Source organism: Spermophilus citellus, assembly GCF_964194105.1.
Source record: "Spermophilus citellus genome assembly, chromosome: 7".
Taxonomy (NCBI): domain Eukaryota; kingdom Metazoa; phylum Chordata; class Mammalia; order Rodentia; family Sciuridae; genus Spermophilus; species Spermophilus citellus.
Window position 1 is genome coordinate 37,600,413 of NC_138188.1, and position 25,935 is coordinate 37,626,347.

Consider the following 25,935-nt stretch of genomic DNA (forward strand, 5'->3'; position numbering starts at 1 on the left):
ATGGTCCTTATTTTACCAAGGACATTTCTGAGACTTGGGACCCTCCAGTGACCTGCCCAAGAACATCATGACATTACAGAGTCAAGCCACCTTCCTTGCTGCCTCAGCTTGTAGCCTGCTTTCCTGAGACCTCCAGGCCACAGGCATCCTTGGCATTTGGGCGTCAGCTCAGCTGGGAGCTCTGGATCCAAAGGAGCCCCTCTCTGCCCTGTCCCACAGCCCTGGCTCCTCTCTGACGGGACAGCACAGGCTTCTTCACCACCTGCTCCTCCCCTGGCTCCTGACCTGTTCACCCCCTTGCCTTGGTGCCCCAGAGCCTGGCACATGGAAATCCCAAACACGCGGCTGCTGAAAGAATGAAGCCAAGTGGCCCCTCCCTCAGCCCAGTCTTATCACCATGATGGTGACCAGTATCCCACTGGGGACTTATACAGATGCTAATGGCTGCAGATGAACCCAGAGTCTCACAAATACAGGACTTCATGGGTTTCTCATGAGTGAGAGCAAGACATTTTGTAGATTTTCATTTCTACCCAAGCCAAAGGGTACCATCTAATCAGGTCCAAATGAATAGCACCCCTTCCTCCACGATTCCTCTCACTCACTCACACAAGTGTGGCTGAGGACAGTTGCACAGCCTCTCAGACAGTGTCCTTGTAGCATGCGGGATGCTCAAGGTTGTCAGCAGACACATATTATCAGTCTCTGCCAGCATCACCTCCGATGGGCTCTGACTTCCACTCGATGCTACAATGTATCAGTCACTTTCAGAGTGAGCTCACGCTTCCTGTTTATCTGTGTTGATTGCTCCGTTTACTTGTGGCACCATTTTGGTTGTGATTTTTTTTCTCTCTCCAATGCTTTATCGTCTCCCAATTATTTTTCTACTTTAAAGCAACGGTAAGATCATTGGCCATCCTTCAGCAAGTCACAGTCCCGAATGCTAGAGAATCCTTGCCCCCTGCCTCACGATCTCCTACAATCCTGGAATGACCGTGTCCTCTTTCGCTTTGAAACAAGACATAGGCATTCTTAAAAATCACCATGTGAGGGGAAAATAGGGTGAGAGGCACAGAGCTCACAAATGTCACCAGTGACATATGAAAGAGTCAAAAAGAAAGCGTGAGCACAGTTTTATACAATACTGCATGAGTATGGCACTTGACCTTGAACAGACTTGGCGTTTGCTGCTGGGAGTGGACCCGTGCACACCTGCCGTTACAACTTCCCATCTGGGGCCGGGAATGTGGCTCAAGCGGTAGCACGCTCACCTGGCATGCGTGGGGCGCTGGGTTCCATCCTCAGCACCACATAAAAATAAAATAAAGATGTTGTGTCCACCAAAAACTAAAAATAAATATTTAAAAATTCTCTCTTAAAAAAAAACAACTTCCCACCTGTTTCTGAGGTTGTGTGTGTATGTGTGTGTGTGTGTGTGTGTGTGTGTGTGTGTGTGTGTGTGTTCTATTTCTCTGTGGCTCGGTTCAGCTGGGTGCAATTTTCTATATTCGCCTGATATTTCTCAGGGGGCAGACGTTGCATCACCAAATGTGAAATTCCCATTATCTTCAGACGGCTCCTCAATATGGTGGTTGAGACAATTCATTTATTGGAACAGATTCGCATCTTCCAAACAAGTGTTTCAGCAAGACTCACCATACCTGATTGACTTTTCATCCTGCTTCTGTTTATTCAGACTGGACCAAAAGGATCGAGTACCAGCCTGGCTCGGGGAGTGTGCCCTTGTTCCCCAGCATCCACCTGGAGACGTGCGACGGTGCCGTGTCCTCCCTCCAGGTCACCGCGGAGCTGCAGACCAATTACATTGGCAAGGGCTGTGACCGGGAGACCTATTCTGAGAAATCTCTTCAGAAACTCTGTGGTAGGTTTTCCCCCATGGGAATTTATTAAATTGATGGTGTGTTTAAATGATATACGCAAACAAAGGCCTATGTTATTAAACTGGAAAATTCTCAGCCTACCCTAGTGCCATCCATATTTGTAGCTCATAGATGGATCTTTGCTTTGGTGGAGGATCAGAAGGGCATCTCTTTTGGCATCTGACGCAACTGATTCAGACTCTACTTGCCAGTTGTGTGGCCTCGGACAAGTAGCCTGGCAAAGCCTCTGTTCTTGATTAGGAAGACAGAGATGAAATGGCACAATGTGTTTCAAAGCCCCTGGTGCAGAGTGTAAGGACACCCAAGCTCTCTTGCTCTGCTGGTTTATAGAGGGCCAGTAGGAACCAGTGGTATCAAGAACCTGGGCAGGGCATGGCTCTCTCCGCAGGGCCAGCTACATGATTTGGAAGACCCAGTGCAAATGAAGACACAGACCCTTGTTCAAAGATGATTAAGAATTTTCAACAGCAAAGCATTAAACCAGGTGCATAAACTAAGCAACTAAGCCCTGTGCAATGGCTCAGGTCACCTGCCCATCAAACTGGGCCCTGCCCAGCAGAGAGGAGCTTTGGGTGGGCTGAGGTGGGCTAATGGAGATATCCACATATGGCCAAGAGAGGACTTGTGGTCAGTGGGCTGAGAGAGGGAGCTACAAGAAAGGAGGCAGGCCTGGAACTGGGAAACCAGCCTAATTGGGGGTTTCTGTGAAAGGCGGAAGCCTAGCTTTGTAGTTTTGTAGCTTTGTAGCCTAGTAGTACACACACCTACTGTGTGCACTCTTCGAGACTCTCCATGTGCATTTGCTTAATTTAGTTCCCATCTTCTCTGTGGGGAGAATGTCTTTCACTCAGCTTTAGAGATGAAAAAATTGGGGCCCCAGAATGTGAAAATGACTCGTTCAAGTTCACACAGGTAGCAAAGTAGCACGATTTGAAGGTGGGTCTGTCTGGATGGTGGGGTCTTTAGCTCTGTATCCATCACGGCCAACCCTGGAGCTAGAACATAACTCTCCAGTGAGCCTGGGGGAGGAGAGGATAAGCACCCCTGAGGTGCGGACAGTCAGACTGTTCATGGGTTGGTGGGCCCCCTCACCCCGCCCCTACCTGCAGTTCATTGCATCCTTGTTCTTTCCAAGAAAATCCAGGGCCTAGTCTTGGACTTTTACACCATACTGTGGGAGCTGGGAAAGGCTTGCTCCCACACAGGGCCCGTGTTAGGAGGGGTTAGCACCTCTTCAAGAGGAAAGGGTGGCTCTGGAATACCCAGTGTAGCTGCAACTCCCCAGGAGCCCCCTACTACTATGGGGGACAGTTTTCCTTCTTTGACATTGCAGGAACACACACACACACACACACACACACACACACACTCAATCTTTACCTCCACTCCTCTGCCCAAAGAGCCAAGTGCAAATTTTAGAACTGAAATACATCCTGCTTGGGCATCACCATGTCCCTTCCTCATGTCACCAGGCTGGCAGGGAAGGCCAGTGGGAATGTAGATCCCTCTGGAACAACACAGGGTTGGGGGGCACTTCAACTCCAGTGTTCCCAACCACTCTGGCAATATGCAGAAAACTGGCCCCAGCCTCTCCTTCCCTCTGCATGTGTAGAAGCCATCAAAGTGACATGTTGCTTTGAACCAATGTCCCATTTGACTCCCCGTGTACCTGGATTATCAGTCAACTGGACCCTGAGGCTCCCTGGGTTGGAGTCATTTCCTCAACTCCTCTAGGCGAGAAGGAGATGATGGAATCTGTTGCTAAAGACCAGAGGGACCCAAGGGCAGAACTGATTTCGAACATTGCTGGCGAGAGACGGGAGACATGGAGGGCGAGAAGGAGGAACTTCAGAGCAAACCTGTACGTGGTGTGTTAACACAGCTTCTTCCATCTGGGCTGCCAGAGTCACCGTGCAGGAGGGCAGGATACCTGGGCCAAGCAGGCGCTCCCCACAAGTCCAGCTTCATCTGATGCTGGGAACTGCCTTTGAATGACAGAGGTCTCTCTCTCTCTGGTGACCTCACCCCTGGAACTGCCCACCACACATATGGGAAACTGTCCCAGTAACCTGGGTGGCCAGGCCAATCCTGCCTCCCATCAGAAGCTTGACTCTTTTTTTTTTTTTTTTTTTGGTCCTGGGGATTGAACTCAGGGGCACTAAGCCACTGAGCCACATCCCCAGCCCTATTTTGTATTTTTATTTAGAGACAGGGTCTCACTGAGTTGCTTAGCACCTCGCTTTTGCTGAGGCTGGCTTTGAACTCATGATCCTTCTGCCTCGGCCTCCAGAGCTGCTGGGATTACAGGCGTGCACCACCGTGCCTGACAGAAGCCTGACTCTTGATTGCACTGGGGGAGAGTTCAGGGAAAAGATCAAAAGCAAAGGCTGTCTCTGAACTCCAAGGAGGATGCAGGCTGGATCCCTCCTGAGACCCCGGTTGGGCGGCAGTCCCTGACTAGTGGAGGTCAAAATGGGCTCTGGGGTAAGCTCTGTGTGTTTTCAGTGGGCCAGAGATAGGCTACTTGCTGTGCTTCCCAACTAGAGAGCTACCAGGTCACTTCAAATCTGTGCATTGGTGCAGCTTTCATTCTACAATCTTTATTGACTTTGGAGGGAAACAGGGAGACCAATTAGGATATTACTGTCATAGCCTAAGCAAGAGTTAATGAGTTCTGAACCAGGGGAGTGGCTACGGGGATGAATCTAAGACAGGTTTAAGAGGCAAAATCAGCAAGATTCAATGATTGATTAGCTGCCAGGACTGAGCAAGAAGGAATCTAAGCAGGCCCTGTGTGAGCCTCTAACTGGATGAGGGTGCTGCCCACCAGAGCGAGGAATCCAGGAGCAAGAGCAGATCGAGGGGACAATGATGACAGTCATCTGGGACACTCAGGGGGAGGTGCCTAATTCCAGCCTCCTCTACTTTATTGATCCATTATTGTAGCCCAGGACATGGACCTGGTTTCCTATCTCCCACTTTGGTCCCTCCACCTTGTTGGTTCTCATCCCTAAGCCTCTGCTCATGCCTCCCATCACTAGAACGCTCTCCCCTTCCCTCGGGCACTAGTCACCTGTCCCATGCACACCCAGGCTCCCTCCTAGGGTGCCTCCCTGGTGGCTGGACTTCAGAGCCTCCTCTGTGAGGCTGCCATTTGTGGGGGCCTAGCCAGCTACGCTTCCCCACTGGTCCTCGTGGAAATCTGGTCCTTGCCCACCTGCCTCCTCCTCCTGTAGCTTCAGCTCCACGAGGGGTAGTGAGAGGTTCCCGTTTAAGGGGAAGCCGGCGGCAGCCGACATCAGGCCTGCTGTCAGAAGTACCTGAGCAGAGGCAGCAGCACTTGAAAAGCACCAGATGTCAGGCGTGCTGCTCCCTGAGATGTGTTAATGGAGACACTTCCCTTCTGTCTTGGACAAAAGCTCTGGAGGGCCCTGAAACCGTGTTCCCTATGTGAGGCAGTCTTAGCCTCACAATGTCCCACCACCCTGGCTTTACTCAGAGCAAGGCTTCTAGAAGAAGTTGGCCAGCCTTTTACACTATTTTCAAATTCAGGGATTCAGGTGAGGGACCCCCTGCCTCAGTACCAGACTTTCCAGAGGCAAACTTGAGCATGAACTTGAAGATGAATTGAATGTAGAAGCCGTTCGTGAGACCTCTGGGATGAATTAAGTTTGACATTAACAACAGCTCACGGACAGCCCACTTCAGTGACCCCATGTCACTACTTATTTCAGAAAATAGAAAAGGACTTTGTGATGCTTATACCCTGGGTAGCACAGAGGTCAGGGGCTGTCCCTCGAGGGGACCGCTGGACTTCTGGCAGCTGGCCAGTACCTACTGCACACAATGACAGGGACAGCTGCTTTGTTTGCAAGTCGAGAATTCCCAGGACAGGTCCTGCTGAAAGAAAGGCTGCATACTGGGAACATGCTATTCAAATAAACTCTTCATATGTTGGAGCAGCACAGGTGACCAGACCTGTGAGTCTCAGGGCTGATACACTTTTGAGCCCGGAGATATTCATGGAGGATTCATTCATTCATTCATGTATTTATTAATCCAACAAACATTTGTTATCCCTACAAATGCTGTGCTAATTCTTGAAATAATATAGCTATTAATACAACTACCTAAACATTCAATCTCCTGGGAAAGACAGGCATGTTTAAAAAGTTACAAGGCAGTTCTCTGGGAGCTATGAAAGTCCTGGTTTCCTACTACACCTTTCAGCTTAACAGAAATTGTTCTCATCAAGAATCAGCACTAGAAATTTTAGTACGCTCAGAATAGCTCAGCTCCAAGAAGAAGCCATCACGGGTTTCTCCAAGACAAGGAGAACTGGGGAACACCAGTTGGGAATCAGATTAAATCACTAATCACACATCATAAAGAGCGGCGCACACTGACTCTTGAATGATGGTGGTGAGCAGTGGCCTCTGATTTCCTGGGGGTCATTGAAGCAGCTCCCATATCACATGCAGTGTCTGCAGTGGCCTTGTCCAAGCTGGTCAGCAACTAGGTAGATATCCATGTCCCAGCCCCATGGCTGGCCACACCTCATCCAAAGCCCAGCTGGCTTAACTTAGAAATCCAAGTTTCTATTCCAAGGCCCTGGAAGGACCCATCTTGTCTAGGATTCTAGAGGTCGAACGGGTCAGCTTTTCATTACCTTGTCAGATATTTTCAGAATATCTTAAGAGGACAACTTACAGAAGGAAAAGTTTGATTTGGGCTCATGATTCCAGAGGTTCGGTCTGTGATGAGCTGAGTCCATTGCTCTGGGCCCAAGATAAAGCAGCACGTCATGGTGAAGGGCGTGGGGAGGAGAGCTGCCCAGGACAAGGTGTAACAGAGGAGATTCGTCTGTAGAACCAAGGTGGTCATGGGGATCCCTCCCTGGATTCTTGGCATCATGCAGGGAATGACGTTAAGCAAGTTGCATCAAGTGTAGACAGAAGTTGATTTAAAAAGATGGAAAGGAAGGCACCCAGGACAGAAAACGGGTGGGTCACTTTAAGCTAGGACTACATGGCCCTTACCAAGTTAGGATTTTGAAGATTAGGATCTCTTTGTTCTTGTTTCATTTCCCCTTGATTGTTTACTACTTTTAAATAGTTCCCAGCAAACTTTCTTTGTGAGTGTCCTGATGTAGTCGCAAAGGGTGATCACAAAGGGTGATCGGGTGGTTGACATACTTTCGGTGATAAGAGAGGAGACTGGTGTGCGATAGGATCTTGAAACAAGTTTCTTAAAGGGATGCCATTAACTGTGGTGGGGGGAGGTTTTGACATATGAGGCCCCACCTTCTGGGTACTTGGCTGACTGATAAAGTTTCTTATGATTTTAAGGAAAGATTCTTTTGAGAAATTGTAATTACGTATGGCTTAGGGAAAGTTAGGCATTTCACTTTGATTTCTCCAGATGTCTGTTTGCCCAAAAAGATTCCCTATGGCTTGTGACTCATAGATTTTACTTAATAATATCTTTTTATAAGTTATTGCTTTAACCTGTCTTTCCCCTGCCCACCTGCTCATGACCAACTAACCTACCTAACAATGGCAGCCAGAAGCAGAGAGTGGCAGGGAAGGGCCTCAGAGAAGAGGTACCCTTCCAGCGCACACTCCCAGGGACCCACCTCCCCCCGTCCCACCCACCTGCCTACAGTGACCAGCCAGTCAGTCCATTCAAAGTAGGATGGACAGCTCTCGTAATCCAATCATTTTGACTCCAAACATTCTTGCATTAACACAGGAACTTTGGGGTGACGCCTCGTATCCAAACCATAACATAGAATGATATCTAATTGTAGACTCAATGGGGTGTGAGTTCCTACAGACATCAGGAAGAAGTCCTCCATGTCTGGCCCTCAGGTACCCAGATAGAGAAATGCAATCATAACTGTTGGTATCCGTTATTCACATGAATTCTGAGTCAGGCAAGGACAGGTTTTCCTGCAGTAACAAATGGCCTCACAGTCTCACTGTCTTAAAATGACAAAGGTTTATCTTTCCTATCCCATGTCCTTGGATTGGCTGGGACTGTTCCATGTGGTTTCCCACCTGGACCCAGGCTAATGAAACAGCTGGTATCTAGAACACTGTTCATGTCCATGCAGATATAAAAATAGGTGAACCATGCCTGTCTCTTGGGGCTTCTGCCTTGATATGACATATATCACCCGCACTCACGTTTCAGTCCTATGGCTGAGCTAAAATCCTGGGTCAGAGAAGTGTGTTGCATACAGATGTGTTCCCCTGCTAGACAGCCCTGTTGGTCCATCAGACACTGTAGAGTTCCTCCCCTGAGACTCTCTTCCACTTGACTGGACCACCCACTGGACCACCTCAGTGAACCTGGAGGGAGATCATGTCACCCCCTGGGAATTTTGCAGATATGGAAACTGAGGCCCAAAGAAGGGAAAATGACTGAACCAAGATAACACAGCAACACTGCTGGCTAGGGGCACTTTCTAGAAAGTGAAAAGCTTACTGGGTCCCTGGAGGTAGAATCCCTGGTCTGGCTCATGGATGCCCCTGACGCAGCTTGAACATGACATCATCATTTATTGAAATGAGATGGGGTCTGTTTGGTGCAGCCACCATGCTCACATGTGTCTTGTCCAGAATACTGTACAGAATGGTTCCTTGTTCATAGTGGCTCATCTCCCTAAAGCCCTCCTACTTCCATCACCCCCTTCCAACTTCCTGTGGTAGACCCAGAGGGCTCTGTGTCCATCACCCTTGTGACAGACCCACTTTGAAGTGCTAAGAATGCTGTCTGCTCACACCAAGGACACCCAGAGCAGAATGCAAACCCATAAACTAGATTCAGAAACTGACCACCATCCCCTGGCCCTATTTTAATTCTTCTACCATAGTGTGCCCCCAAAGCTGCCTCTTTCACCCCTAACTCAGAGTGGCTTCTCCAACTCTGAATGGCCCAGGGAGCTGGCATCAGACCTCACCTCTGGTTTGAAACCCCTAGCACTCAAGCTACTGCTGTTGTGTACCAGATCAGCCGGAACTCTCAGCTTCTGGTGGCCCCAGGGACTGTCATGGAGGATTCCAAAGAAACATCTTAAATGCACCCTGGTGTTAAGATGATGTGCATCATCACTGCTAGTGAGACATCCACCATGCACCCTGTTCTGCTCTCCATGGGATCCCGTGGGGAGAAGAGACAGGAGAACTCAGGAGAAAGTAAATCTTTCTCTGTTTGTTTAAGTGCACCAAGAGATGAAAGGCAATCTGTTACATTTGTGGAAGTTTGTACCATCTGGTTAAACACGGCTTTATGCTCTCTGCAGGCAACATCTACAAGACAGAGAGGGTGGCCTGTCACTCCCCCTCCACAGGGAAGACAGGGATTCCACATCAATGTCCTTGCCAGGATACATGTTGTCCTCGATAAGCCTCTCTGTGGCATCAGCCACCTGTGTGAGCGGGAGGGTCCTGTGGCACAGGGCTATGCTGTGCAGGCCAACCAGATGGCCCCATGGATGCCGATGTGTGGTAGAAAGACCCTTGCCCATGTTTCTGAGTGCTGCACCTGCCCCCAGTCAGCAGTGCTGCTGTGCAATCTTGGTTCAGTCATTTCCCCTTCTTTGGGCCTCAGTATCCATATTTGCAAAATTCCCAGGAGGTTACACGATCTCCCTCCAGGTTCACTGAGGTGGTCCAGTGGGGAGCCTGGGCTTTGGAGCTAACCATGCTGATGGAGCCCCTCACTAGCTGAGTACAGTCCTGGGCTTGCTCAGCCTGGGGCTTCTTATCTGTAAACAGGACTCCTGGTAGTATTCACTACAGACAGGTAACTAAGAATGACCATGTAAAGTACCTAACTAAATCAGGTCTGATGCCACTCAGTGCCATCAAAAAAAAATGCTAGGAAAATAACAATTTCATAACTGCAAAACTATAAAAAGTAAAGTCTTGTAAATCAGCTACATGTATAGAATATCACCATCCAGGGCTTGGGTTATTCTATAACGAAACTTTCTTTCACGTCACCCCAAACCAGTCCTGAATTTTCAACTGATCCCTCCCCTAGTCTGAGGTGCCAAGTGCAGTGTGAATTCTACAGGGACAGCAGAGCCAAAAGAAGGACCTCATGTGGGGGAGTTTCAAGTCCTGCTGAGCCCTCCTCCAGACCCCCAGTGTGGAGTCCTGACTGCTGCGTGGATGACAGAGCCAGCCTCCATCAGCACCATATGCTCATCTGTGCCCTGGGCTGTGCCCCTCTGTATGGCATCCTTGGCCTGAGCTAGCTGTCAGGAGCCCTGAGCAGTCAGCCCACATCTCCATGGCCACCCCAGACATGGGAAACCACAGACACGATGTGTTCCCCAGTCACTAGCTGTCTTCATACTGGAAATCCTGATGTCAAACTGATGTCAGGTCATCTGAACATCGGGTAAATATCCAGAGCATCTCATGGGGACACCAGGTGGGAAGGTGGGCAGTCAGGAGTAACTGAGGGCTGCTATGCCTCTGAGACAGGATAAGCGAGACCCCTGGGTAATACTCATGTAGACGGCGTCCCTACTGCCCACACTTCCCCTGCTGAGCACAAATCAGGCATCTCCCGCCTTCTCAGGCTCAGCAGTTCTAGAGCCCCTCAGATGGACACGTAGAGCATCTGGGCTCCCAGGAGACAGATTTTGCACATAGAGCAGCCTTCCACGGCAAGCCTTCCACGGCTATGACCTGGTGATCTGCTCCTAGCCTGCAGGGAAGCTGGCTCTGCTGAACCTTTTAAAGAAGTCTTCTGGTTCCAATATGGCACCTTCCTGAGGGTTTTCAGGGGCCATCTTAACTGTGGGAGATTGTCTGTGGTAGCTGACCTCGAAACCCACACCTAGATGAGGCTCTGCTGTACAGAAGTCAAAACTCCATGACGCTGACCAACAGCAGGTGCCCACAGTCAGCTTTCATCCAAGTTTATGACTGGCTGCAGTGTGGTGTGGGTGGCAGCCCCTACGCACTGGGCCTTAGACGCCCCGGTTCTTATTAGTTGGACACAGCAAGGAGCTCCTGGCCTCCATCTTCCCCGAGTGGCCGAGGCCCTGCCTCTGTATGGACAGAAGAATGCAGAGCACTCTGCATCTGAGTGTTTCGGGAAACTGAGTGGGGCTCCGCCCAGGGGGACAGTCCTCTCTTCTCCCCCAGTGCAGCCTCGCCCTCTTACCTCAGCCCTCACTCCACTGAGCTGACCTGTGATTCTCACTGAAAGCTCATCTTTCCACTGTTTGTCACTGCTCGGGTTATGTCCCCTTGCCGCAGTCTGGCTGGGCACAAAATCATGAGCCACTCAAGCAGGAACAAACTTTATTTCCAAAACTCCCACGAATGCGCCTCACATGGCCTTCTCCTGGGGCACACCACACCAACAGGAGATCCCTCCTCCCGAAATCCCTCCTACTGCACTTCCCCAACCAATGGTAACTCTCCGGGAGTCCTGGGAGAGCTCCAAAGTAGCAGGCTGAGGCGGACAGCAGGGGTCTAATCTCCAATTGAATGCACATCTTAACATAATCTTTATCATCTCAATGGCTTGCTGGCATCACCTTTCAACCAAAAATGCCATGCGTCATTCCTACTTGGCTATGGCTCTCAGCATCCCCTGGCCTCAGCCTGGAATACTAGTGGTGGCAGAAATAATAGTGGAGCTGGTGATAAAGTCATAGCTGACACTCACCATGTGGCCAGCATGCTGCTCCAAGCTCTGGTGCATTATCTCATCCAGTCCCCAAACACAATGGGGAGAGGAAAGATAGAGGCAGAGAGGTCAGGTGACTTGCTCTCTGTCACAAAGCTAGCACATCATGCTGCCAGGTGTCAAATTCAAGCTTTACTGGCTTCAGAGCTCATGTTTTCAACCACTGTACCATTTGACATCGATGAGTGGTAATAATAATAAAAAAAAACGCATGCTGAGAATAAAGGGGTTCACACTGCTTCTCAGGGGATCAGGCCCTGGAACTCTCCCCAGTCACAGTGTGGATCATGCTGGGTCAATGTGTGGGCTCTGAGCTCCTGCAGGTTAGGGACTGTGTCTGATGCACCTTTGAGCCACCAGCACCTATCAGGGGACTTGGCACATAGTTAGTGCTCAAGAAACAGCAGATGGGTTAATGGATGGATGGATGGATGGATGGATGGATGGATGGATTGTACCCCACCTGGCCACTGCCATCACTTACGTCTGATGCCAAAGTGACTGCTACCTCTCCAGGGATGGGGATGGCCTTGGACATTTCTGCTCCCAAGTCACTGAGCTCAGGTCTAGGCACAGACCTGACCCAGGAGCAGAAAAACAGAAGGTGAAGCTGCCTAACCCCTGAGAACTGACCCTTTGTGCTTTCTGTCCCCCCCCACCCCGCCCTGCAGGAGCCTCCTCAGGCATCATTGACCTCCTTCCGTCCCCCAGTGCTGCCACCAACTGGACAGCAGGACTGCTGGTGGACAGCAGTGAGATGATCTTCAAGTTTGACGGCAGGCAGGGTGCCAAGATCCCAGATGGGATTGTGCCCAAGAACCTGACCGACCAGTTCACCATCACCATGTGGATGAAGCACGGCCCCAGCCCCGGTGTGAGAGCCGAGAAGGAGACCATCCTCTGCAACTCAGACAAAACCGGTGGGTCACCCTAGCCCAGCCCAGTGTCTGGGCACAGACGTGGTCATGGGGGAAGGGAGAAGAGACGCAGTGTGGGAGGAGCCCTGGGAATGCATTCTGGTTTTCTGGCTGTGGTTTACTGGGATTGGGGTGAAGTGGGAGTAGGAAAGGGGAGAAGGTACAGGTACACCAGGAATGCAAAGCTGGTGTACCTGTGATCTCCCAACTGGGTTCCTCAGAACTCCAGCATCCCCAGAGGTGCCTTAGGATGGCTCTGAGTGAGGTGGGGGGAGGAATCCTCATCGTGACTTCAAACAAGAAGCTCCACCTTTAGTACATAAAGACTCCCAAAGGACTTCTTTTGAATAAAAGGGTCCTGCAACTTAAAGTAGTCATTTGAAAATCACTGGCACTGGTAATAATGGTAGCTCACATTTCTTAGGCATTTAGGAAGCTTCACCTGAGCAAGACAGGTCACAGGTTGGTGGTTAAAATCACTCTGCCTCTTAGTAGCTATGTGACCTCAGGCAAGTGGTTAAGCCTCTCTGTGCCTCGTTTTCCCAGTCTATATAATGGGCATTACAGTGTCACCTCCCTTGTAGGGTTTGTATGAGGGTTAAGTAAATTAATACGCATGGAGTGCTTAGAACAGTGCCTGGCACACAGGACTTGTGATTGGCGTTGGCTCTTACTAGTTAAACAGTTTCTGACTCCTTTTTATAATTTTATATAAATTTTATAATAGCACTATTGCTTTTCCCATCTGAATGATAAGTACACATCCCTGAGAAGTTCAGCAGCTTGTCCCAGATAGTCACATGGCAAGCAAGCATCAGTAATGGAATGATAGCTTAGACCCAACCAAAGCCGTGCCCCATGCTCTTGTCACTAAAGTCCCCATGCACACACACATGTATGCACAGGTACACACATGCACAGATATTCTGAGATCTTATGCAAAATATATTACTTTGTCTTTACTGATAATTACCGCTTCCCATTCAAATGCAACTTTTGTTCAAATGCCCCAAATAAGTAAAAACCATGTCAGATGTAACAGTAAGAAGAAAACATAGAAAAATGGCCAGCACTCAGCCTCTACTTTTGGACAGCTTAAGTTCCACCCCTTCAGGTTTAACCTTTGAGGAGTTGCTAATCTCTCTGAGCCTCAGTGTTTTAGTCAGCTTTTGAGTCACTGTGACCAAATACCTGACAAGGACAACTTAGAGAAAGAAAAGTTAGTGGTTCACGGTTTCAGAGATTCAGTCCATGGTTGGCTGACTCTGTAGCTCTGGATCAGAGATGAGACAGAACATCATGTAAAAGGGTGCAGTGAAAAAAGCAGCTCAGGAGTGACCCACCTCCTCCAGCCACACCCTATCTGCCTATAATTACCACCCAGTTAATCTGTACCAGTGGATTAATCCACTGATTAGGTTATATCTCTCTTCACCTCTGAAAATTCTTGCATTGACTCACACATAAGTTTGGGGAGACATCTCATGTCTAACTGTAGCACTCAGTTTCCCCGCATGTAAAACGGGAAAAACAAACATGAAGAATGAAATCACTCTGCAGCCCCAGATATATAATTAATACCTCTTAGTTTACCTGGGGTTGCTAATGATGGTTACTATTGTTATTATTACTACTTCTGGATTTTTTTCCACTTTATGCTGCTACAAGAACCTCCATACTCCCTGTTTCAGTTGATCTTTACAGCCAAGTTAATGCATTTTCTGGATGTAGAAAGTGACAGGGAGTGGTCTGGATTTCCCCTCATCACAAAACAAGCCTACATGGGTGGGGTCAGTGCCAACATCAGGTTTGCTCTGGGACATGCACGCAGGAAGGATTCCACAGACCTGTGTGAGATAGCGCTGAGATCTGGGACCAGGTTTAGTGGCCTGGCCCTCGCAGGACCTGGTGGTTCACTGCCATCTTGGTCTTAGATCCCAAACCACAGTGAAGTGGCAGCCTAGGATTGTGTAGACAGATGTAGAGCAGCTGAGCTTTGGTCAGTGGCCACACATATGGTGGTTTCTGAGATGTATCAGGTAACCCTGGGAGGCAGAGGAGACAGATGTAGATATTTCTGCTCAGAGAGGGAGCAACTGGAATCTGGAAGGTTGAGTGATGGGACCTGGATGTTGCTGCCAATATCCAAGAACAGCAGGCTTGGACTTGGGAACTCTTAGCCCATGCCCAAGGGCAGACAAGTGTACCACAGGCGCGCGCGCGAGAGAGAGAGAGAGAGAGAGAGAGAGAGAGAGAGAGAGAGAGAGAAATTTTTTAATATTTAATTTTTAGTTTTCGGTGGACACAACATCTTTATTTTATTTTTTTTTTATGTGGTGCTGAGGATCAAACCCAGCGCCCGCGCATGCCAGGCGAGAATACTACCACTTGAGCCACATCCCCAGCCCATCTCTTTAGAATAAATTATTGCACTTGTAAAAATATGTAGTTGCCAGGGTCCCACCCTAGGTCCATTCATCAGAATCTCAGGAGATGCTATTGGACAGCCAAGACTGGAAACTCTGCATCATTAGACAATGATGCCTCGGGTCATCAAAACAGTCTGCCAACAGGAGAGTCAGCACCCCAATCGCCAAGACCTGGTGCTTTGCAACTTTTAGTAGAAAACCATACTTTATAAGCTCAAGATTGGCACAGAGACAATGGAAACATTTTTTTAACTTCTGCCTTTTAAAAGAAATTCTATAGATATATCTTTATCCTGAATAAAAATTAAAATATTTGCACTAAATTAAAGCCTGATTAGGGCTTTTGCATATCAGAAAATTTCCCACCTGTAAATGTTTATAGTAGAAGACAGAAAAGTATAAAGATATACAAACCACAAAACCCTAATACTCTGATAAGAAGTACATTTCATTAAAAACCTCTTTATTTCTCTCTATATGTACAATGTCCTTACCTTTTTAATCTATTTTTATAATACATGTGATACTATTATCTATTTGTTTTATATAACTCTATTCAGATCACTTCTCTATGTGATAGAATATTCCTTTCAGAATGAATTTCATGGCAGTTTTAAGACTCTGTCATGTGGATTTATAATACTTCATTTCTCTGGCTCCCTTTTGTTGGGTATTTAGATTTTTCCTCTCAAATGCAAATAAAACAATCCTGTAGAGAGCATCTACTATATAACTTTTGGACATTTCTGATGATTTCCTGACCAGAAGTTGAATTACTAAATCAAAGAATATAAATATTAAGAACGCTATTAATGTAAATTGTTGAATTGCCCTTCATGAAAATTGCATTAATTTCTGTTTGGTACAATCAGTAAAACTTATTAATGCTGGCCCACTATGAAGGAATTTATAAATAGTTGCACAACAGAATTGATTAGTCAGCAAAGGCTAATTGCAGGAAAATGTTGGGTGTTGGGGCGGCAACAACTGTTATCACTACCAACAAACAGCATTCCCAGTGGCCGGCTCTCTCTTATCAGTTTTCCTTGTGCTTTTTTTTTTTTTTTTTTTTTTTTTTTGGTTGTTCACAACATTACAAAGCTCTTGACATATCATATTTCATACATTAGAATCAAGTGGGTTATGATTTGTCTAGTCACAGGTGGGCCTGGAGGGCAGGGAAGCTCTGTTTCTTCCAGACATTCTCAGACCACGCATCCTTCCACCCTCTGAAGCTGCCAAGCTCAGCCACAGATCAGAGAGCCAGATTAGAGATGAGGCAAAAGGGTTTTATTGGCCAGGACAGAAGATCACTCTTGGCCTCCCAGAACTTGGTCCCACTGCCCCACCTGACCCTGGGGAGGCTGTGAATGTGTTTAACTGTGTGTTGAGGTGCAAAGAGAACAGGGTCAGGTGAACACACAGCAGTGGGGCACTGTGCCTCCTGCAACCTGGGTTGGCCCTCACCTCTCTCTACCCTGTGTGGGGGGTTCCCATCCACTGCCCTTCACAAGCTCAGCTCGGGCCCTGTCTCCCTAATCCCCTCCTACCCACACTCCTGTTCCTGCTGCTGGGATCCCCTCCTCCTGGCCTGCAATCCTCTTGCTCCCTCTGAGGTCAGCAGAAAATAATGAATGAAAAGTGGACACATGCAGAGCTAGCCACTTCCCTCTGGAGCTTTCCAAAAGAGAGAGGGCTAACCTGACCCAGCAGCCTCAGGTGAGAATGGCAGAGGTATCAACCTGGTAGAGGGCTGGGATGGTCCCCACTACCTACTGGAAAAGGGAGGGGTGTGCCCACACCCCCAGCATGACCAGAAGACCTCTCAGAAAGATTCAGATGTTCTGCTATGATAAGGAGGTGGGACCCTCCCTCCAGCCTCCTGTGGGCTGAGCTGCAGACCCTGTTCAGATGTGTGTTGACTCCAGGAGTCCAGAGAATCGAGGCAGATGGAGGGAGCTGACCCCACAGAGAGAAGTCTGTTCCTTCATTCTTCCTGAAGTCTGTTCCTTCATTCTTCCTGATCCACCTCCTTGCCCAAACTGACTCCAAATAAAACAACTGAAGGCAAATTTCTCTGCCTGCACTTCCCTGACACCTATTAACAGAAACTACAGAAAAATCAGTTATATAGTGCAAAGGGAGACAGGAATATTTTTGAAGATGCCCCATAACCAGGCCAGAGGGTTTGGCCAATCAGAGGCTCAGAGTGGTCACCCAGCCCGGGCCTGGGCCAGCGCTGCCTTGCTGGGTGACCGACCATCCTCTTCCCTGCCGTTGTTCCCGGGTTGCATTCTGGAGAACAGCGACGTTTGTGTGCCAACAGTGTCCGACACTATTTTGCCACGTTGCCGTGGTCACGAGGCCGGGTAATGATCTCTGTGATAACAAAGTCATTGAGCGTCTGTTCCAGGCAGATGCTTTACACACATTTCCTCATTGTGTCAATTAAGATGCTTTCAGTTCCAAGCAGTGGGAAGCCCACAGGAAACTGATATCAGACGTCTGAGAAAAGCAAACAAATGCAGGGAATGGGAGGTTCTTTTTTTAATTTTTTTTTTTTTTTTTTTTAGTTGTAGGTGGACACAATACCTTTATTTATTTATTTATTTTATGTGGCGCTGAGACTTGAACCCAGTGCCTCCCACATGCTAGGCAGGCGCTCTGCCACTGAGCTGCAGCCCCAGCCTGGGAGGTTCTTATAACTGAAGACACTCAGCACTGGGCTGGCTTCATAAAGTCACCCCAAAGGTAAAGTGTGTGGAGGTGTCTTTGAGTCTCTCAGATCTGTGCCCATGTATGTATCAATTCCATGTACATAAACAGGGCTGCCCATCCCCGAGGTGAGCATGGCCACTCCAGGGGCAAAGGGTGAGCCTCTTCTACTCAGGTTTTACCAGGCTGCCCAGGAAAACAGTCATCCCTAGCCTAGACCCAGCCCCCCTTAGTGGTCCCCAACAGAAGCTCTGTGGCCAGGAGAATGGCCTCCATGGCTGAACTTGGGCATACCTCCTGAGCATGAGTGTCACAGAGGGGTTTCTTGCAGCTAACTGTTAGGACAGAGCCAGTGAGGATTCATCCCTGGGACTGGGATTGGTGTTGATTCTCCCACCCAAACTCCACAGGTGAGGACTATTTAGGATGCATAGAAATTCGTCAAAAGGCCACAGTCTTAGGCTACCTTAGGACAGTCCAGCAAACCCATCATGATACAGTTAAGGAGACGGAGGTTCTGAGAGGCTCCACCCTAAGTCTCTATCTCTAGGGTCCCGCTCTTTCCACTGCACATGGCTACCTGCTCATCCACTCAACGTTTATGATACATGAACCTTCTGTTAAGTTTCTCTGTGTACTACCACATAGGAGAATGTGAGTTCTCTGAGCACCTGTCCAAGAATAACCCTCTTCTGACAGCTGGTAGTATCTTGTGGCCACAGGCATCATGGCCAGATTGACATGAGAGTTCCTAAGCAGGAGAATAAACTTTTACATGGAGGAGGAAAAGGTCCCATCGATTGATTGCTGAGTGTGGGGGTGGGGGTTCTTGGCTTTGAAGAGTCAGAATTTCATCTAAATGCTGGAAAATCAATTTGTCCCCTCCTCCTAGCCACTAAAAGCCGGAGAGCTCCTCTTAACCTAGATTAAAGCCACACAGGAGAACGTGCTCTGTGGTCACTGTGTCAATTCTGATGAAATAAAACAAACTCCAGGAGAAACCAACTAGGCTAAGGAGTCCAGAGCAGCTGACATGATTGGCAGGAGCTCCCTTAACCCTCCAGGAAGTGTTTGTCACAAAAAAAAAAAAAAAAGAATTTGTCAATCCAAGGAATTTTTGCCCTGGTTCTGATGCAGTATAAGTCAGGGTTTGAAGGCCAGATGGCTCCCAGCAGCAGTTTCAAGGTGGACTCTCCTGAGCCTTCCATTTGTCAGCACCACCATGGATGTTCCAGAATGTTCCTGGGAACCCGTTAGGACCCAGGAAACTGGAGGGCCCCTGTCCTTGGTCTTGGAGCTGTGCTTGGTCTTGGGGTGGCGGAGGCTTCTCGGTGGAGCCTGGCACAGCGACCCTCTCACTCCCACACCCTCCTTCTGGCTTTCAGAGATGAACCGGCATCACTACGCGCTCTACGTGCACAACTGCCGCCTCGTCTTCCTCCTGCGGAAGGACTTCGACCAGGCCGACACCTTCCGCCCCGCCGAGTTCCACTGGAAGCTGGACCAGGTCAGCCCAGGGGACAGCCCTGCGCTCGCGGGGCCGGTAGGGGTTTGCTCCCGCGCTGATGGCAGCAGGTGGCGACTTCCAGGTTGTGGTGACTTGCTGGGTTTTGGAAAAATCAGCCTCAGGAGGCATATGGCATCTCAGAGTCATGATGGAAACTGTCCCTTGATGCCCATTACAGGGGGAGGCCCACTTCCCAGCCGGGACACGCGGGCTGGGTGCGCTGCCCACCCTTTGCCAATGTTGAGCGCTGGGAATTGGCCTCTCCTGATCCCAGGGTCCGGCTTATGATGGTGGTTAGCACGTTTCTGCATCATAAATGCTCCTTTGGTGGCTCTGCCACCTCCTTTGCATGACAATGCCACTTGCTTTGGTGACAGGAGGTTGAGAACTGGGACCTGAGGGCTTTGAAGCCAACAGTGACTCAGAGCACCCTGAGCCGTGCGTGGCCTTTTCTGAAATGGAAAATCCTACTGGCTCCAAGGCCTCAGGACTTTTGATGGCCAAGGCCACGGAGCCACGCTTGTCAAAGGCAGATCAAGTGTCGGGCTTGAATCCAGGGCTTTGAAGTGTGTTTCCAAGGGCTGAGCAGCAAGCCCAGAGTTGGCCTTTGCTTAGATTCCGATGGGGAATGAGGAGAGTGTGCATATTAAATTATTGAGAGGGAGACTGCCCTTAGCCAGCCATGGGGAGTGTAAAGTGGTTGATGCTTAAGGAAGCAGATGGAATGGCACTCATCTTATGACCCTTACTTCCTGGGGCCTCAGCCTCTTGTTTTGCCTTTATTCTGCCCTACCCTTATCCTGAGATGATGCTTCTGGGACCCTCAGTCTCCTTTTCCTCCTCCAAAGCCTATTGTGTATACTACCTGCCTCACCTTGTCTAGGGTGGAATGATTCCGTGTCCTGTCCCTCCTGTTTTCTTATTGCTACATTTCTACCCCATCCTCTTCCTAAATCCCTAGGCCCCCATTAGGACTGATCTCTGAAAGAACTAATTCACACTGAGATGTAAGTGGTTGCTATTCCCTTGCATCTCCACAGAAATATACATACATACTCTTTAAAATAAACCCCAGGGAATCCCCACTGGTGGGTTCCAGGCAGTGTGACAAGATCAAGGTTTCCACACTTAGGAGAAAGAAGAAAGAAGTGTGGGTGAGTTTGTTGGCAAGTGCCTAACCCTCTCCTAGTAACTCCCATGCTGCTGGATTCCAGGACTCCTGGAAGATGGCATCTGGATTAGTGTGTGTTCCTCTGTGTTTGGAATTCTGGGTCTTGACGTAGTTTATATGATTTCTCAACAACCTCTCAGCTATGTCCTAACTTGCCAGATGGCTTTTATGGGATGTTTTAAAATATATAATACAAATTGAAGTGAATTAAAATAAATTCCATATTGCAAGGTTTTGTTTTTTTTTTTTTAATAAGAACACTGCCATGCTAGTGGAGATAATTATAGATACCCTGTGGCGCTTTCTGAAATGGGCTTGAGAAGAACGGATAGAGAAATAAAATAAAGTTGAGGGGTTTGAAATTAAAATTAGGCAAGGAGGGAATTCTGGTTGTACAGATAAATATATAGTGAATCTAGCGATTCTGAAATCTGTTCCTAAAGTGGTAGGTTTAAGGGGGGGGGGGGGCAAGGCCCACGGAACACCTCCAGATTGTCTTGATTTCACTGACACCATGTGTTGGTGCCTGGGAGGGGCCCCTCTCTGCTCTGCTGCAGGCCTTCCTGTGCACTGGGAGCCAGGAGACCCAGGTTCAGTGACCCCAGGCCACCGCCTCCAACCATGGCCGGCCCCTTCCCTTTCCTTATGTTACGCTGCTCCTTTGGTGAGTGGGGTAATTTAAGATTTAAAACATGTTGAGTTCTCAGATGTTTTAAATTTATGGATCAGAATTATCACTGAAATGCAAAATGTTTGGAGTCTTCGTGAAACCTCATAAAATTGTCGAATCTTGGCTTTGCTCAAGTTCTGTCTTCCTCCTTGACTTAGTTTGCACAGTCTGCTATAACAAAGTACCCCAGGCTGGATTTTTTAAACAATAAACATTAATTTTGAGCCAGTGATGAAGGCCGGGAAGTCCAATATCAAGGTGCCTACCAATTCAGCGTAGCTCACAGAGGACCTCCTTCACACTGTGTCCTCATATGGGAAAGAAAGAGAGACAGAGAGAGAGAGAGTTCATGCATCTGAGGTTAGCAACCAGCTATATCAAATTACGGTCCCATGCACAAGGCCTTGGGTTTGATCCCCAGCACCACAAGAAAAAAAAATTACAGTCCCTCCCAGATGGCCTCCCTTAATCTCAATTGCCCCCTAAAGGTCCTGTATCCAAAAATATTGGATTAAGTATTTCAAAATGTGAATTTGGGATAAATACAATTCAGTTCCCAGTATTTCCGTAATAAAGAAATTAATATTCATAAATTTTATTTTTAATTTAGTTTATTTGTTCTTTTATTTATACATGACAGTAGTTTATTTTGATTTATTTATACAAACATGGAGTATGTCTTATTCCAATTCGGATCCCAGTCTTGTGGATGTTCATGATGTGGAGATTTATGGTGGTGATTTCTTATATGTGCATAGGAAAGTCATGTTAGACTCATTCCACTGTCTTTCCCAGACCAGAAACCCTGCACCCACCAGAAGAAAATGTAGGCCCAACACCCCATCATGTCAGCTTAGGAACCAGCTTCCTCAACAAGATTCCTAAAGTGCAAGAAGTAATATTCAAAAATTTCAGAGATTACCTATTGATAGATGCCCCAGGTCACCTGGACAGTTGCCTTCCCTCTGAAGGAGGACCCAGTGAAGAGCTGCTTGCAGTCCAGTGATAGCCACAAACCAGCCCATAGATTCCTCTTTCTCCTTACTGAGCTCCCTGTGTTAGGGGACAGAGAGACGTGAGCAGTGGGAACCTGAGGTTAAGAGAATGATTCTGTAAGCTGGGCCCGCTGTGCCGACCCTCGCATGCTCTCTTTTCCAGGAAGCAATTTACCTGCAGCTCTGTCCAGCCTAAGTGGACAGGATCTGTCACATTCCTCTGCATACTACCTGTTATCTGCAGGAGAGATGCAGGCCCAAAACAATGTCCACAGAAGAACCCAAGCTCCCCTGAAGGGGGGAGACTTTACTAGACCAGATCCTGAAACTCAGGGAAATAAGGATAATTCCTCCTAACCATAAAATCTGTAAGAATCTATGATTAAGAATCCAGTTAGAACTGGTCAGCATGGGCCATGGTGACCTAGAGTTGTCATGGCAGTGGGAACTTGGAAGTCTGATGTCACCCAGCTGTCAGTCAAAAATTAAGAGATAGACCTGAGCAAGACTCTCTGGAAACTTCTCCAGGATCCCCAGTAAAACTGGAGTGCAGGCCAGGCACAGAGTCCCTCTCCTCTCTGAGAGGACTCTCTCTCCCTTGAGAGTATCCCCGTTCTCTTTTCCTATCCCTTCTATAAAATCATGCCTGTTTCTTTGAGCAACATGTCTAAAACCTTTCTGATTTGATCACAAGAACCAGGGTTTGAAGGGAGTGCCTTCACGCTACCTCACTTCCCTGGAAGTCCCCAGCTCTGTTACACCTGGACAGTCAGAACCTTACTAAAAGTTTCTTGGATATAAACCACTTGGTGCCCAGAATGTGCATACCTGAGAAAGCCTCCGTCCCCAAGAAGCCATCCTGGGGCACCCTCTGGAGGTTCCCCTCTCCCCTCTGCCTGATATCTGCTGCATGGTCCTTACCCCATTCACCCGGCCTGTCCACTCATGCTGAGCACGTGGGGCAGGACTGCGTCTCACCGTCCTCAAAGCTGAGTGCAGGTCCCAGCCCTGCGCACAATGTTCATGCCCAGTAAGTGCTTGCGTATCAATGAATGGGTGTTGAGATCCAAAGAAGGGAGAGAGGAAGTGGGGCAGGGCGTCAGGGGAAGAGGGGGAAGGAGAGAAAAAAACATCTAGAGATGTTTTAAAACACCTCCTGCTGATTAATTGATCTTTTGATTCATTTGATTGAGCATTTTAATATTCTAAAATTCTGTCATTTTTCACTCTCTGGCTCTCTCATGTTGTTTTTCTTTGATCTTGATATCTTATTTCAAAGATTCAGCTGTGTTTGCTAGCAGCGGGTCTCAGCCTTCACTAGAAAGGATTCAAGCTGGCCTAATACTGTGTGTATTTAAACCCCTGGTCCGCCTTGGACATTCCGGATGCTGCATCCTGTTCTAACGCAGCTCCCTGAGTTCTTTACTGAGCAATCTATCCTGATTACAAACTATGAGCCAGGCTCTGTGCTGGGAACTCAGGATCAGCAGATAAAATAGGAGCATCTGCCTTCTACAAGTGTCCTTCTAGATCAAATTGGATCAAACCAATACATTAACAGGTAATTGACAGTCTGGTGCAGTCGGTAGGGGCAGAGGACAGGGAGCCAGATGTTGGAGCCCATGCAGGAGCACAGATATGGATCTGGGGATAAGAGAAAGCCTCCCCGTGGGGACAGCTGGCCATAGTGGAGGGCTTCATGGTGCCCGGCTAGGTGGCCAAGATGGCGGACAGTGGGCAGGAGGGCTGTCTGCAGGTGGGCATAGGGGGAAACTTTGGTGAAAGTCAGGACCCAAATGCAAAGGAGCAGATGGGAATTAAATCACCAGTGGCTTTTTATACCATGTTATTGAGTTGTTTCTTTATCCCCCTAGAAATGGGCCAGAATCCAAGCATCTGTTATTCAATAGAAGACTGAGAATATTAGGGATGCACAAATGTGGAGAAGGCTAGTCTGACAGTCATCCCATATATCAAGTTTCAGCAAATATAACTCAGGCCAGGCCATTCAATGGGGCCCATGGCAGGAGCCAGGGAAGCAGAATCTGCCTCCTGTCTCCACACCCAGGCCAGGAGACCCAGCTCAGAAGAAGGGGTTGGAGTAGGAGGGTCCTCACAGGCATTGAAGCCAGGGCACGGTGTACAGGACAGTTTCCACAGAGCTCTTCCGCAGTGTGCCTGGTGAGTGCCGCAGCTGTCACAGAAGCCACTGTGTGCTCTCGATCCCGTTGCCCCACACCTTTTGCCAAGGTGCATGGACAGCCAGGGAAGTCCATTACCATCTGCTCCAGGAAATGCCTCTGGCATCCAGTGCATCTCGCTAATGTGACCATAAGGACAGGGAGAATGTTATTTTAATGGGATTTTTACTTATCATCTGCTAATGCACATCCCTTGAGCCTGCAGTTAGCCACATGAAAACCCATTCAAAAGCCACGGAGAACACCCAACGGCCCCACCCACAGGAAAGGTATGTTACCTTGCAGTCCCTCCTGGCTTTAACGTATCTGGATATGGTTGAACTCAGTGTTGCTGACTCTGATCACCTTCCCTTTGACCTGTTGGTGCTGGGATGAAAACCCACTGACGTTGTATAGCATTCCCCACTTGGTGCATGATACCAGTTTAAGTGACAGCCTCCGTTGACCAGTGAGAGCAGAGATGCACCCAGAAGGGAAAAAAAAATCTCGGAAAAATTGCGATGATTACAAGATGCAGAAGTCAAATTCATTTGGTTGACCTTTGTCCTGTCTGTGCCAGAATGTGTATTAGGCACCAGAAATAGAGAGAAGACAGGCAGGACTCCACGCTGGGGAAGCTCACAGCCCTGCCTAGCGACACCCAGTCCAGGTACCCTGGGAACGTTCTCCTACAGGAGTCCTAGACTCTAACAATTGTGGACTTCTGGGAGAAGCAGTGAGGACCTTGGGCCAGGAGGAGGCAGAGATACCTGGCAGAGTTAATTAAAGGCTGAGCTTCCACATAGTTTCAATCCACACTCCAGAAGTTATCTGGTTATCATGTAAAACATCCCAATTTTTAATATTTTCTCATTTAAAAAAATGTATGGTGTATGTATACAATGGAATATTACTCAGCCTTAAATAAGAATGAAATTATGGCATTTGCAGATAAATGGATGGAGCTGGAGAATATCATGCTAAGTGAAATAAGCCAAAGGCAAAATGTTTTCTCTGATATGTGGATGCTAATTCACAATAAGTGGGGGAGTGCTAGGGAAGAATAGAGGTACTTTGTATTAGAGGGGAAAAGTGAAGGGGAGAGGGAGTATAGGGGTAGAAGGATAGAGAATTGGACATTATTGCCCTATACGCATACATGACTACATGACCCGTGGAATTCTACATCATGTACAACCAGACAAATGAGAAGTTATACTCCACTTATGTGTCAAAGTGCATTCTACTGTCATGTAGAACTAATTAGAATAAATTTTTAAAAATGTGTATCATCAGACATAACCAAATATTTTGCAGTCCACCATTAGTTTGAGATGATTGATTAAAAAAAAAAAAAAAAACTTCTTTGGAGACAAGGCAACCACCCCCTCGTTTGTCTGAGGAGTTTGGATCTTCTTAAATGAAGCACACTTGACTTTATTCATGGTTCCCATTCTCCTGGCCCACCTCTGTGTTCCCTGCAGAGAAGACTGGACTCCCTGGACCGGGGAGCATGCCTGGTCCTCCCAGCCCCTCACCGAGTCCAGAGGGAAGGGGCCGGCATGCAGGCCCTGGAGTTGAAGGTGGTCTTGTTCCTCCATCATCACAGAGACAGGACTTGAGCATGCTCGTCTGGGGCTGTCAAGCCCACTCTGCATCCACAGGATTCTAAAGCTCCTGGAAGAAGATAAAAGCACCTGGATCCTTTATTCTTGCTGAAGGGAAGGAGTTAG

The 25,935-nt window shown here is 48.2% G+C and overlaps 1 protein-coding gene across 1 annotated transcript in view; it reads left to right on the forward strand.

Annotated features, from left to right (window-relative positions):
- CLSTN2 (calsyntenin 2) overlaps nt 1-25,935 on the forward strand; it is a 573,838-nt gene that overhangs the window by 472,000 nt on the left and 75,903 nt on the right. Inside the window, exons 6-8 of the mRNA XM_081302788.1 lie at nt 1,697-1,882; nt 12,290-12,538; nt 19,065-19,186. Of these exons, the coding sequence (XP_081158914.1) occupies nt 1,697-1,882; nt 12,290-12,538; nt 19,065-19,186 (557 nt within the window). The remainder of the gene's footprint in view (nt 1-1,696; nt 1,883-12,289; nt 12,539-19,064; nt 19,187-25,935) is intronic.